This window comes from Oncorhynchus keta, unplaced genomic scaffold (genome assembly GCF_023373465.1).
Source record: "Oncorhynchus keta strain PuntledgeMale-10-30-2019 unplaced genomic scaffold, Oket_V2 Un_contig_3938_pilon_pilon, whole genome shotgun sequence".
Lineage (NCBI taxonomy): Eukaryota > Metazoa > Chordata > Actinopteri > Salmoniformes > Salmonidae > Oncorhynchus > Oncorhynchus keta.
Window position 1 is genome coordinate 40501 of NW_026287515.1, and position 17000 is coordinate 57500.

General features: G+C 44.0%; 1 protein-coding gene across 1 annotated transcript in view; it reads left to right on the top strand.

Annotated features, from left to right (window-relative positions):
• LOC118382360 (dynein axonemal heavy chain 6-like) overlaps nucleotides 1–17000 on the top strand; it is a gene marked incomplete at both ends in the record, with an annotated part of 135383 nt that overhangs the window by 34673 nt on the left and 83710 nt on the right. Inside the window, 2 exon segments of the mRNA XM_052508912.1 lie at nucleotides 147–290; nucleotides 15835–16056. Coding sequence (XP_052364872.1) covers nucleotides 147–290; nucleotides 15835–16056 — 366 coding nt within the window.

The following is a 17000-nucleotide window of genomic DNA, read 5'->3' on the forward strand; positions in this document are numbered from 1 at the left end:
TATATCAGACCGTATACCACAAGTATGACAAAACATTGATTTTTTTACTTCTCTAATTACGTTGTCGACCAGTTTATAATAGCAATAAGGCACCTCGGGGGTTTGTGGTATATGGCCAACATAGCACGTGTGTGTTTGTGTTCTAGGAAGCTAAGCACCTGAACAGTGTGTTGTGTCAGGCGTTTGTGTTCTGCTACCTGTGGTCTGTGGGGGGTAACCTGACTGACAGCCACTGGGATGCCTTCGACAGCTTCGTCAGACAACAGTTTGAAGACAATAATGACGCCAAGGTTAGTAGGGCCTTCATCACCATCGCTATAATCATCATCATAGTCAGAATAATTATACTAATGATAATTATCATTGTCATCATTTGTAGTCATAATTATAATAATCATCATTATTGTCAGAATTTTAATCATCATCATCATAGTCAGAATTATGATCATCATCATAGTCAGAATTATGATCATCATCAGTCAGAATTATAATCATCATCATTATTGTCAGAATTTTAATCATCATCATCATAGTCAGAATTATAATCATCATCATCATAGTCAGAATTATGATCATCATCACAGTCAGAATTATAATCATCATCATAATCAGAATTATAATCATCATCATTATAGTCAGAATTATCATCATCATCATAGTCAGAATTATAATCATCATCATTATAGTCAGAATTATAATAATCATCATCATAGTCAGAATTATAATCATCATCATTATAGTCAGAATTATAATCATCATAGTCAGAATTATAATCATCATCATTATAGTCAGAATTATAATCATCATCATTATAGTCAGAATTATCATCATCATCATAGTCAGAATTATAATCATCATCATTATAGTCAGAATTATAATAATCATCATCATAGTCAGAATTATAATCATCATCATCATAGTCAGAATTATAATCATCATCATCATAGTCAGAATTATAATCATCATCATTATAGTCAGAATTATAATCATCATCATTATAGTCAGAATTATAATCATCATCATTATAGTCAGAATTATAATCATCATCATCATTATAGTCAGAATTATAATCATCATCATCATAGTCAGAATTATAATCATCATCATCATAGTCAGAATTATAATCATCATCATTATAGTCAGAATTATAATCATCATCATCATAGTCAGAATCATAATCATCATCATCATAGTCAGAATTATAATCATCATCATTATAGTCAGAATTATAATCATCATCATCATAGTCAGAATTATAATCATCATCATCATTATAGTCAGAATTATAATCATCATCATCATAGTCAGAATTATAATCATCATCATTATAGTCAGAATTATAATCATCATCATCATAGTCAGAATTATAATCATCATCATCATTATAGTCAGAATTATAATCAGTCAGAATTATAATCATCATCATAGTCAGAATTATAATCATCAGTCAGAATTATAATCATCATCATTATAGTCAGAATTATAATCATCATCATTATAGTCAGAATTATAATCATCATCATCATAGTCAGAATTATAATCATCATCATCATTATAGTCAGAATCATAATCATCATCATTATAGTCAGAATCATAATCATCATCATCATAGTCAGAATTATAATAATCATCATTATAGTCAGAATTATAGTCATCATTATTGTCAGAATTATAATCATCATCATCATTATAGTCAGAATTATCATCATCATTATATTCATAATTATCATCACCATCATCATTATAGTCAGAATCATAATCATCATCGTCATAGTCAGAATTATAATCATCATCATCATAGTCAGAATTATAATCATCTACAGCATGCCATGCCTATCACACACACAGGGGAGAGAGACACACTATATACTGTTTTCTTTTCCATACCATCAGAAGACTGCATTTCCAGACAGTTTCAAAGCTTTATCTATTACCAGAGTCCAACTTAACCTGCCCTGACTGCCATACATATTACTGAAGGCCAACACTCCTCGCCAGGTGCTAGCTAGTATTCGCATGCTACAGAGGTGTAACTGGGGAATGGGGATTCTGTCCTGTTTTCTTCTAAGGTTCGATTTTCTTATCTGAAACTCCATGGGCAAGAACTAGGACCAGACACTTTCTGCCTGGCTAGAATTTTCTCTTTCAAGCCGAACTGAACTCGAGAACCAACTTCTCTCGTTAAAATCGACATTAGTCAAAACATTTATTTTGATTTCGACAATGCCACTTGCCCACTACCACAGGATAAACAGCTGCCCACTACCACAGGATAAAAAGCTGCCCACTACCACAGGATAAACAGCTGCCCACTACCACAGGATAAACAGCTGCCCACTACCACAGGATAAACAGGTGCCCACTACCACAGGATAAACAGGTGCCCACTACCACAGGATAAACAGCTGCCCACTACCACAGGATAAACAGCTGCCCACTACCACAGGATAAACAGGTGCCCACTACCACAGGATAAACAGGTGCCCACTACCACAGGATAAACAGGTGCCCACTACCACAGGATAAACAGCTGCCCACTACCACAGGATAAACAGGTGCCCACTACCACAGGATAAACAGCTGCCCACTACCACAGGATAAACAGCTGCCCACTACCACAGGATAAACAGCTGCCCACTACCACAGGATAAACAGGTGCCCACTACCACAGGATAAACAGGTGCCCACTACCACAGGATAAACAGCTGCCCACTACCACAGGATAAACAGCTGTGGTGATTATGGTCTATCCATTGATACAGCAGAACACAGTGAGACAGTCCTGCCCAGTAGCACAGGATAAACAGCTGTGGTGATTATGGTCTATCCATTGATACAGCAGAACACAGACAGTGAGACAGTCCTGCCCAGTAGCACAGGATAAACAGCTGTGGTGATTATGGTCTATCCATTGATACAGCAGAACACAGTGAGACAGTCCTGCCCAGTAGCACAGGATAAACAGCTGTGGTGATTATGGTCTATCCATTGATACAGCAGAACACAGACAGTGAGACAGTCCTGCCCAGTAGCACAGGATAAACAGCTGTGGTGATTATGGTCTATCCATTGATACAGCAGAACACAGACAGTGAGACAGTCCTGCCCAGTAGCACAGGATAAACAGCTGTGGTGATTATGGTCTATCCATTGATACAGCAGAACACAGACAGTGAGACAGTCCTGCCCAGTAGCACAGGATAAACAGCTGTGGTGATTATGGTCTATCCATTGATACAGCAGAACACAGACAGTGAGACAGTCCTGCCCAGTAGCACAGGATAAACAGCTGTGGTGATTATGGTCTATCCATTGATACAGCAGAACACAGACAGTGAGACAGTCCTGCCCAGTAGCACAGGATAAACAGCTGTGGTGATTATGGTCTATCCATTGATACAGCAGAACACAGACAGTGAGACAGTCCTGCCCAGTAGCACAGGATAAACAGCTGTGGTGATTATGGTCTATCCATTGATACAGCAGAACACAGACAGTGAGACAGTCCTGCCCAGTAGCACAGGATAAACAGCTGTGGTGATTATGGTCTATCCATTGATACAGCAGAACACAGACAGTGAGACAGTCCTGCCCAGTAGCACAGGATAAACAGCTGTGGTGATTATGGTCTATCCATTGATACAGCAGAACACAGACAGTGAGACAGTCCTGCCCAGTAGCACAGGATAAACAGCTGTGGTGATTATGGTCTATCCATTGATACAGCAGAACACAGACAGTGAGACAGTCCTGCCCAGTAGCACAGGATAAACAGCTGTGGTGATTATGGTCTATCCATTGATACAGCAGAACACAGACAGTGAGACAGTCCTGCCCAGTAGCACAGCGGGTCGGACTTTGTTTACACAAGACAACACGTCGCACACATTTTTACTTGTGAAATACTGCATCAAACACCTGAGCTAGATGTATTGGTAAATATCCTACTGCACCAAACACCTGAGCTAGATGTATTGGTAAATGTCCTACTGCACCAAACACCTGAGCTAGATGTATTGGTAAATATCCTACTGCATCAAACACCTGAGCTAGATGTATTGGTAAATGTCCTACTGCATCAAACACCTGAGCTAGATGTATTGGTAAATGTCCTACTGCACCAGACACCTGAGCTAGATGTATTGGTAAATATCCTACTGCACCAAACACCTGAAGTAGATGTATTGATAAATGTCCTACTGCACCAAACACCTTAAGTAGATGTATTGATAAATGTCCTACTGCACCAAACACCTCAAGTAGATGTATTGGTAAATATCCTACTGCACCAAACACCTGAAGTAGATGTATTGATAAATGTCCTACTGCACCAATCACCTTAAGTAGATGTATTGATAAATGTCCTACTGCACCAAACACCTTAAGTAGATGTATTGGTAAATATCCTACTGCATCAAACACCTGAGCTAGATGTATTGGTAAATATCCTACTGCATCAAACACCTGAGCTAGATGTATTGGTAAATATCCTACTGCATCAAACACCTGAGCTAGATGTATTGGTAAATATCCTACTGCATCAAATACCTGAGCCAGATGTATTGGTAAATATCCTACTGCACCAAACATCTGAGCTAGATGTATTGGTAAATGTCCTACTGCACCAAACATCTGAGCCAAATGTATTGGTAAATATCCTACTGCATCAAACACCTGAGCTAGATGTATTGGTAAATGTCCTACTGTACCAAACACCTGAGCTAGATGTATTGGTAAATATCCTACTGCATCAAATACCTGAGCCAGATGTATTGGTAAATATCCTACTGCACCAAACATCTGAGCTAGATGTATTGGTAAATGTCCTACTGCACCAAACACCTGAGCCAAATGTATTGGTAAATATCCTACTGCACCAAACACCTGAGCTAGATGTATTGGTAAATGTCCTACTGCACCAAACACCTTAAGTAGATGTATTGATAAATGTCCTACTGCACCAAACACCTTAAGTAGATGTATTGATAAATGTCCTACTGCACCAAACACCTTAAGTAGATGTATTGATAAATGTCCTACTGCATCAAACACCTGAGCTAGATGTATTGATAAATGTCCTACTGCATGAAACACCTGAGCTAGATGTATTGATACATATCCTACTGCACCCAACACCTGAGCTAGATGTATTGATAAATCTTACTGCACCCAACACCTGAGCTAGATGTATTGATAAATATCCTACTGCACCCAACACCTGAGCTAGATGTATTGGTAAATATCCTACTGCACCCAACACCTGAGCTAGATGTATTGGTAAATATCCTACTGCACCCACCATCTGAGCTAGATGTAAAAATGCTCCTTTGCAAAAACGTCTAAATTAATGACAGATTTCTTGAGTTATCTTAAATTCATTCTGACTCTTTTTTAGGAAGTGATACTGGCTTTGTTCCTATGGTGTCTCATGGGAGACAAACATCAGTAACTGCCACATCAATCCACACCTCCACGACTGACATTTTTCTTCATAAGCAACAGATAAACACTTGCTGAATTGGTGTGTTCAGTCACTCGTTAAGTCCTCTGAAAGGGTTTAAAATCAAATAGAGGCCTTACCTGTGGAATCAATTCAATCTGTAGACTGCTACCAATTATGAACATCTGACGAAGACTGCTACCAATTATGAACATCTGACGAAGACTGCTACCAATTATGAACATCTGACGAAGACTGCTACCAATTATGAACATCTGATGAAGACTGCTACCAATTATGAACATCTGACGAAGACTGCTACCAATTATGAACATCTGACGAAGACTGCTACCAATTATGAACATCTGACGAAGACTGCTACCAATTATGAACATCTGACGAAGACTGCTACCAATTATGAACATCTGACGAAGACTGCTACCAATTATGAACATCTGACGAAGACTGCTACCAATTATGAACATCTGACGAAGACTGCTACCAATTATGAACATCTGACGAAGACTGCTACCAATTATGAACATCTGACGAAGACTGCTACCAATTATGAACATCTGACGAAGACTGCTACCAATTATGAACATCTGACGAAGACTGCTACCAATTATGAACATCTGACGAAGTCTGCTACCAATTATGAACATCTGACGAAGACTGCTACCAATTATCAACATCTGACGAAGACTGCTACCAATTATGAACATCTGACGAAGACTGCTACCAATTATGAACATCTGACGAAGACTGCTACCAATTATGAACATCTGACGAAGACTGCTACCAATTATGAACATCTGACGAAGACTGCTACCAATTATGAAGAAATGACGAAGACTGCTACCAATTATGAACATCTGACGAAGACTGCTACCAATTATGAACATCTGACGAAGACTGCTACCAATTATGAACATCTGACGAAGACTGCTACCAATTATGAACATCTGACGAAGACTGCTACCAATTATGAACATCTGACGAAGACTGCTACCAATTATGAACATCTGACGAAGACTGCTACCAATTATGAACATCTGACGAAGACTGCTACCAATTATGAACATCTGACGAAGACTGCTACCAATTATGAACATCTGACGAAGACTGCTACCAATTATGAACATCTGACGAAGACTGCTACCAATTATGAACATCTGACGAAGACTGCTACCAATTATGAACATCTGACGAAGACTGCTACCAATTATGAACATCTGACGAAGACTGCTACCAATTATGAACATCTGACAAAGACTGCTACCAATTATGAACATCTGACGAAGACTGCTACCAATTATCAACATCTGACAAAGACTGCTACCATTATAAGTGTATTCAGTTGTTTTTATCAATTTGAAATATGCAACAAAAACATGTGCTGTAAAGGCCGTTTTAGTAGACGGATATGAACATATTGAAATGAACATCTCTAAAGGTATCGGTAGGAAAACCTCTGTCTCTCCCCTCAGAAATAAGGACAGCAGGTGAACGAGGCTGGAAGAGAAGGAGATTTCATATACCTGCTGAGAACTTTCTATGTATTTCATCATGCCATCAATGGAGACTATGGTTGCCATTGGTTGGTATCACAGTAATGATATCCAATAGGAACTCTCTACTTTCCTGTTCTGGAAGTGTCCCCGGGGTTGTAACAGTGTAATGATGGATAGAATGTTGTATTCCTTGAGTGAATCCGTGGAGGAGTAGAACATGCATCATTTACCTGTTAGTGGAGTGAGAGAGTGTGAGGGAGAAAAGGTGAAGGCTCAATGTGTTACGGTCCATAACTAACAGAGATGATTTGTCCTGGAGGATCTAAACATGCATGCACACACGCCCCCAGACACCAACACAAGGCTGGTGAAGTCTGTCTCTGGGGATAACTCATGTGCAGCTCAGAGAACTGAGGCGACTGTCGCTCTGTCTTCTGTGGAGTTAGGGGCCATTATGCACCCATTCATATTCCTGTCTACTGTGGAGTTAGGGGCCATTATATACCATTTGATATTCCTGTCTACTGTGGAGTTTGGGCCATTATGTACACATTAATATTCCTGACTACTGTGGAGTTAGGGGGCATTATGTACTCATTAATATTCCTGACTACTGTGGAGTTAGGGGGCATTATGTACTCATTCATATTCCTGACTACTGTGGAGTTAGGGGGCATTATGTACACATTAATATTCCTGACTACTGTGGAGATAGGGGGCATTGTGTACACATTAATATTCCTGACTACTGTGGAGTTAGGGCCAATATGTACCCATTGATATTCCTGACTACTGTGGAGTTAGGGGGCATTGTGTACACATTAATATTCCTGACTACTGTGGAGTTAGGGCCAATATGTACCCATTGATATTCCTGACTACTGTGGAGTTAGGGGGCATTGTGTACACATTGATATTCCTGACTACTGTGCAGTTAGGGGGCATTGTGTACACATTCATATCCCTGTGTGTGTAATGATATGTGTGCCAGTTTCCGTGCCCGCTAGCCCTGGAGTTGGTGGCTGGCTCTCGCTGACAGTAAACAAACCACACACACCTCCAACAGCAGGACACCAAGTCCAGGGAGACAAACACAGCACACAAACTCTCACACACTGCAGGGAGGGGGAACGGAGCACAAACTCTCACACACTGCAGGGGGGGGGGAACGGAGCACAAACTCTCACACACTGCAGGTGGGGGGGAACGGAGCACAAACTCTCACACACTGCAGGGAGGGGGAACGGAGCACAAACTCTCACACACTGCAGGTGGGGGGGAACGGAGCACAAACTCTCACACACTGCAGGGAGGGGGAACGGAGCACAAACTCTCACACACTGCAGGGAGGGGGAACGGAGCACAAACTCCCACACACTGCAGGGGGAACGGAGCACAAACTCTCACACACTGCAGGGGGGTGGAGCACAAACTACTCTCACACACTGCAGGGGGGTGGAACACAAACTACTCTCACACACTACAGGGGGGTGGAACACACACTACTCTCACACACTACAGGGGGACGGAGGACGGAGCACAAACTCTCACACAGTGCAGGGGGAACGGAGCACAAACTCTCACACACTGCAGGGAGGGGGAACGGAGCACAAACTCTCACACACTGCAGGGAGGGGGAACGGAGCACAAACTTTCACACACTGCAGGGAGGGGGAACGGAGCACAAACTCTCACACACTGCAGGGGGGGTGGAACACAAACTCTCACACACTGCAGGGGGTGGAACACAAACTCTCACACACTGCAGGGAGGGGGAACGGAGCACAAACTCTCACACACTGCAGGGGGTTGGAACACAAACTCTCACACACTGCAGGGAGGGGGAACGGAGCACAAACTCTCACACACTGCAGGGAGGGGGAACGGAGCACAAACTCTCACACACTGCAGGGGGGGGACACAAACTCTCACACACTGCAGGGAGGGGGAACGGAGCACAAACTCTCACACACTGCAGGGGGGTGTGGAACAGAGACTCTCACACACTGCAGGGAGGGGGAACGGAGCACAAACTCTCACACACTGCAGGGGGGTGGGGCACAAACTCTCACACACTGCAGGGGGAACGGAGCACAAACTCTCACACACTGCAAGGAGGGGGAACGGAGCACAAACTCTCACACACTGCAGGGGGGGGGGGGTGGAACACAAACTCTCACACACTGCAGGGAGGGGGAACGGAGCACAAACTCTCACACACTGCAAGGAGGGGGAACGGAGCACAAACTCTCACACACTGCAGGGGGGGGGAACGGAGCACAAACTCTCACACACTGCAGGGAGGGGGAACGGAGCACGAACTCTCACACACTGCAGGGGGGGGAACGGGACACAAACTCTCACACACTGCAGGGGGGGTGGAACACAAACTCTCACACACTGCAGGGGGGACGGAGCACAAACTCTCACACACTGCAGGGAGGGGGAACGGAGCACAAACTCTCACACACTGCAGGGAGGGGGAACGGAGCACAAACTCTCACACACTGCAGAGGGGGGGGGAACGGAACACAAACTCTCACACACTGCAGGGGGTGGAACACAAACTCTCACACACTGCAGGGGGAACGGAGCACAAACTCTCACACACTGCAGGGGGGGGGTGGAACACAAACTCTCACACACTGCAGGGGGGGGGGGACGGAGCACAAACTCTCACACACTGCAGGGAGGGGGAACGGAGCACAAACTCTCACACACTGCAGGGGGGGGGTGGAACACAAACTTCTCTCACACACTGCAGGGGGGGGGGTGGAACACAAACTCTCACACACTGCGGGGGGCACAGGCTTCTATAGGCATCAGTTACCTTAACATAGAGACACACAGGCTTCTCCAGGCATCAGTTACCTTAACATAGAGACACACAAGCTTCTCCAGTTATCAGTTACCTTAACATAGAGACACACAGGCTTCTCCAGGCATCAGTTACCTTAACATAGAGACACACAGGCTTCTCCAGGCATCAGTTACCTTAACATAGAGACACACAGGCTTCTATAGGCATCAGTTACCTTAACATAGAGACACACAGGCTTCTCCAGGCATCAGTTACCTTAACATAGAGACACACAGGCTTCTATAGGCATCAGTTACCTTAACATAGAGACACACAGGCTTCTATAGGCATCAGTTACCTTAACATAGAGACACACAGGCTTCTCCAGGCATCAGTTACCTTAACATAGAGACACACAGGCTTCTCCAGGCATCAGTTACCTTAACATAGAGACACACAGGCTTCTCCAGGCATCAGTTACCTTAACATAGAGACACACAGGCTTCTCCAGGCATCAGTTACCTTAACATAGAGACACACAGGCTTCTCCAGGCATCAGTTACCTTAACATAGAGACACACAGGCTTCTCCAGGCATCAGTTACCTTAACATAGAGACACACAGGCTTCTCCAGGCATCAGTTACCTTAACATAGAGACACACAGGCTTCTATAGGCATCAGTTACCTTAACATAGAGACACACAGGCTTCTCCAGGCATCAGTTACCTTAACATAGAGACACACAGGCTTCTCCAGGCATCAGTTACCTTAACATAGAGACACACAGGCTTCTCCAGGCATCAGTTACCTTAACATAGAGACACACAGGCTTCTCCAGGCATCAGTTACCTTAACATAGAGACACACAGGCTTCTATAGGCATCAGTTACCTTAACATAGAGACACACAGGCTTCTATAGGCATCAGTTACCTTAACATAGAGACACACAGGCTTCTCCAGGCATCAGTTACCTTAACATAGAGACACACAGGCTTCTATAGGCATCAGTTACCTTAACATAGAGACACACAGGCTTCTCCAGGCATCAGTTACCTTAACATAGAGACACACAGGCTTCTCCAGGCATCAGTTACCTTAACATAGAGACACACAGGCATCAGTTACCTTAACCAGGCATCAGTTACCTTAACATAGAGACACACAGGCTTCTCCAGGCATCAGTTACCTTAACATAGAGACACACAGGCTTTCCAGGCATCAGTTACCTTAACATAGAGACACAGGCTTCTCCAGGCATCAGTTACCTTAACATAGAGACACACAGGCTTCTCCAGGCATCAGTTACCTTAACATAGAGACACACAGGCTTCTATAGGCATCAGTTACCTTAACATAGAGACACACAGGCTTCTCCAGGCATCAGTTACCTTAACATAGAGACACACAGGCTTACCTAACATAGGCATCAGTTACCTTAACATAGAGACACACAGGCTTCTCCAGGCATCAGTTACCTTAACATAGAGACACACAGGCTTCTCCAGGCATCAGTTACCTTAACATAGAGACACACAGGCTTCTCCAGGCATCAGTTACCTTAACATAGAGACACACAGGCTTCTCCAGGCATCAGTTACCTTAACATAGAGACACACAGGCTTCTCCAGGCATCAGTTACCTTAACATAGAGACACACAGGCTTCTCCAGGCATCAGTTACCTTAACATAGAGACACACAGGCTTCTCCAGGCATCAGTTACCTTAACATAGAGACACACAGGCTTCTATAGGCATCAGTTACCTTAACATAGAGACACACAGGCTTCTCCAGGCATCAGTTACCTTAACATAGAGACACACAGGCTTCTCCAGGCATCAGTTACCTTAACATAGAGACACACAGGCTTCTCCAGGCATCAGTTACCTTAACATAGAGACACACAGGCTTCTATAGGCATCAGTTACCTTAACATAGAGACACACAGGCTTCTCCAGGCATCAGTTACCTTAACATAGAGACACACAGGCTTCATAGAGACACACAGGCTTCTCCAGGCATCAGTTACCTTAACATAGAGACACACAGGCTTCTATAGGCATCAGTTACCTTAACATAGAGACACAGGCTTCTCCAGCATCAGCTAACATAGAGACACACAGGCTCCAGGCATCAGTTACCTTAACATAGAGACACACAGGCTTCTCCAGGCATCAGTTACCTTAACATAGAGACACACAGGCTTCTCCAGGCATCAGTTACCTTAACATAGAGACACACAGGCTTCTAGAGACACACAGGCATCAGTTACCTTAACATAGAGACACACAGGCTTCTCCAGGCATCAGTTACCTTAACATAGAGACACACAGGCTTCTCCAGGCATCAGTTACCTTAACATACAGGCTTAATCAGTTATAGAGACACACAGGCTTCTCCAGGCATCAGTTACCTTAACATAGAGACACACAGGCTTCTCCAGGCATCAGTTACCTTAACATAGAGACACACAGGCTTCTCCAGGCATCAGTTACCTTAACATAGAGACACACAGGCTTCTCCAGGCATCAGTTACCTTAACATAGAGACACACAGGCTTCTCCAGGCATCAGTTACCTTAACATAGAGACACACATCAGGCATCAGTTACCTTAACATAGAGACACACAGGCTTCTCCAGGCATCAGTTACCTTAACATAGAGACACACAGGCTTCTCCAGGCATCAGTTACCTTAACATAGAGACACACAGGCTTCTCCAGGCATCAGTTACCTTAACATAGAGACACACAGGCTTCTCCAGGCATCAGTTACCTTAACATAGAGACACACAGGCTTCTCCAGGCATCAGTTACCTTAACATAGAGACACACAGGCTTCTCCAGGCATCAGTTACCTTAACATAGAGACACACAGGCTTCTCCAGGCATCAGTTACCTTAACATAGAGACACACAGGCTTCATCAGTTCTTAACAGGCATCAGTTACCTTAACATAGAGACACACAGGCTTCTCCAGGCATCAGTTACCTTAACATAGAGACACACAGGCTTCTCCAGGCATCAGTTAACATAGACCTTCCAGGCACATAGAGACACACAGGCTTCTCCAGGCATCAGTTACCTTAACATAGAGACACACAGGCTTCTCCAGGCATCAGTTACCTTAACATAGAGACACACAGGCTTCTCCAGGCATCAGTTACCTTAACATAGAGACACACAGGCTTCTCCAGCATCAGTTACCTTAACATAGAGACACACAGGCTTCTCCAGGCATCAGTTACCTTAACATAGAGACACACAGGCTTCTCCAGGCATCAGTTACCTTAACATAGAGACACACAGGAGACACACAGGCTTCTCCAGGCATCAGTTACCTTAACATAGAGACACACAGGCTTCTCCAGGCATCAGTTACCTTAACATAGAGACACACAGGCTTTCCAGGCATCAGTTACCTTAACATAGAGACACACAGGCTTCTCCAGGCATCAGTTACCTTAACATAGAGACACACAGGCTTCTCCAGGCATCAGTTACCTTAACATAGAGACACACAGGCTTCTCCAGGCATCAGTTACCTTAACATAGAGACACACAGGCTTCTCCAGGCATCAGTTACCTTAACATAGAGACACACAGGCTTCTCCAGGCATCAGTTACCTTAACATAGAGACACACAGGCTTCTCCAGGCATCAGTTACCTTAACATAGAGACACACAGGCTTCTCCAGGCATCAGTTACCTTAACATAGAGACACACAGGCTTCTCCAGGCATCAGTTACCTTAACATAGAGACACACAGGCTTCTCCAGGCATCAGTTACCTTAACATAGAGACACACAGGCTTCTCCAGGCATCAGTTACCTTAACATAGAGACACACAGGCTTCTCCAGGCATCAGTTACCTTAACATAGAGACACACAGGCTTCTCCAGGCATCAGTTACCTTAACATAGAGACACACAGGCTTCTCCAGGCATCAGTTACCTTAACATAGAGACACACAGGCTTCTCCAGGCATCAGTTACCTTAACATAGAGACACACAGGCTTCTCCAGGCATCAGTTACCTTAACATAGAGACACACAGGCTTCTCCAGGCATCAGTTACCTTAACATAGAGACACACAGGCTTCTCCAGGCATCAGTTACCTTAACATAGAGACACACAGGCTTCTCCAGGCATCAGTTACCTTAACATAGAGACACACAGGCTTCTATAGGCATCAGTTACCTTAACATAGAGACACACAGGCTTCTCCAGGCATCAGTTACCTTAACATAGAGAGACACACAGGGTTACCTTAACATAGAGACACAGGCCAGGCATCAGTTACCTTAACATAGAGACACACAGGCTTCTATAGGCATCAGTTACCTTAACATAGAGACACACAGGCTTCTCCAGGCATCAGTTACCTTAACATAGAGACACACAGGCTTCTCCAGGCATCAGTTACCTTAACATAGAGACACACAGGCTTCTCCAGGCATCAGTTACCTTAACATAGAGACACACAGGCTTCTCCAGGCATCAGTTACCTTAACATAGAGACACACAGGCTTCTCCAGGCATCAGTTACCTTAACATAGAGACACACAGGCTTCTCCAGGCATCAGTTACCTTAACATAGAGACACACAGGCTTCTATAGGCATCAGTTACCTTAACATAGAGACACACAGGCTTCTCCAGGCATCAGTTACCTTAACATAGAGACACACAGGCTTCTCCAGGCATCAGTTACCTTAACATAGAGACACACAGGCTTTCCAGGCATCAGTTACCTTAACATAGAGACACACAGGCTTCTCCAGGCATCAGTTACCTTAACATAGAGACACACAGGCTTCTCCAGGCATCAGTTACCTTAACATAGAGACACACAGGCTTTAGGCATCTTCTCCAGGCATCAGTTACCTTAACATAGAGACACACAGGCTTCTATAGGCATCAGTTACCTTAACATAGAGACACACAGGCTTCTCCAGGCATCAGTTACCTTAACATAGAGACACACAGGCTTCTCCAGGCATCAGTTACCTTAACATAGAGACACACAGGCTTCTCCAGGCATCAGTTACCTTAACATAGAGACACACAGGCCTGCACCTTTTAATGGCGTTCTGACCACCAAACTGTTTCATCCTGACATGGATTTGTCTACCTGCCTCCATCATGACATTTCCAGTGTTAGAATATATGAAACATTATTACTATCAACCCTGTTAGATCTGTATGACTTAGGGACAGTAAATACTATCAACCCTGTTAGATCTGTATGACTTAGGGACAGTAAATACTATCAACCCTGTTAGATCTGTATGACTTAGGGACAGTAAATACTATCAACCCTGTTAGATCTGTATGACTTAGGGACAGTAAATACTATCAACCCTGTTAGATCTGTATGACTTAGGGACAGTAAATACTATCAACCCTGTTAGATCTGTATGACTAAGGGACAGTAAATACTATCAACCCTGTTAGATCTGTATGACTTAGGGACAGTAAATACTATCAACCCTGTTAGATCTGTATGACTAAGGGACAGTAAATACTATCAACCCTGTTAGATCTGTATGACTTAGGGACAGTAAATACTATCAACCCTGTTAGATCTGTATGACTAAGGGACAGTAAATACTATCAACCCTGTTAGATCTGTATGACTTAGGGACAGTAAATACTATCAACCCTGTTAGATCTGTATGACTTAGGGACAGTAAATACTATCAACCCTGTTAGATCTGTATGACTTAGGGACAGTAAATACTATCAACCCTGTTAGATCTGTATGACTTAGGGACAGTAAATACTATCAACCCTGTTAGATCTGTATGACTTAGGGACAGTAAATACTATCAACCCTGTTAGATCTGTATGACTTAGGGACAGTAAATACTATCAACCCTGTTAGATCTGTATGACTTAGGGACAGTAAATACTATCAACCCTGTTAGATCTGTATGACTTAGGGACAGTAAATACTATCAACCCTGTTAGATCTGTATGACTTAGGGACAGTAAATACTATCAACCCTGTGTGTGTGAGTATATGCTAGTATGTGTCACTGTATTTGTCTATATTGTGTGTGTGGTGTGTGTGTGTAGCTGCCCAGCTCGGGGGACCTGTGGAGTGTGTTCATGGACTTCAACCACAAGCGTCTGGAGCCGTGGGAGAGGATCATCCCCTCCTTTAGGTACAACAAGGAACTGCCCTTCTTTGAGATGCTGGTTCCCACCACCGACACGGTGCGTTATGGCTACCTGATGGAGAAGCTGCTGTCTGTAGGACACTCTGTTCTCTTCACCGGCATCACCGGAGTAGGAAAGGTATGGTTACACACACACACACACACACACACTGGGCACACGCACACACACACGCACGCACGCACGCACGCACACACACACACACACACACACACACACACACACACACACACGCACGCACACACACACACACACGCACACGCACACGCACACACACCACACACGCACACACGCACGCACGCACGCACGCACACACACACACACACGTTCAACTAAACTACTCTAGACTGCACACACATATCTTCTGACATGTTGATATTTCACACCTTCCATATTGTTGTCCTGCACCAGTGCTTGTCACACAGGCATCACTTACACACAGCACACTGGGCACACGCACACACACACGCACGCACGTGGAGCACATACACACACACACACACACACACACACACACACACACGCACGCACACACACACACACGTTCAACTAAACTACTCTAGACTGCTCCTGGGATATCTTCTGACATGTTGATATTTCACCCTTCCATATTGTTGTCCTGCACCAGTGCTTGTCAGAGGCATCTCTTAAAACACATCATGTAATTCATCTAACACTCACTGTTAACCCTATGCATTCGTCAGTGTTCTCTTGTCTCTCTCTCTGTGTGTGTCAGTCTGTGGTGGCCCGTGGTCTTCTGAACAGTGTCCTCAGTGTGTTCTCTTGTCTCTATCTGTGTGTGTCAGTCTGTGGTGGCCCGTGGTCTTCTGAACAGTGTCCTCAGTGTGTTCTCTTGTCTCTCTCTGTGTATGTCAGTCTGTGGTGGCCCGTGGTCTTCTGAACAGTGTCCTCAGTGTGTTCTCTTGTCTCTCTCTGTGTATGTCAGTCTGTGGTGGCCCGTGGTCTTCTGAACAGTGTCCTCAGTGTGTTCTCTTGTCTCTCTCTGTGTATGTCAGTCTGTGGTGGCCCGTGGTCTTCTGAACAGTGTCCTCAGTGTGTTCTCT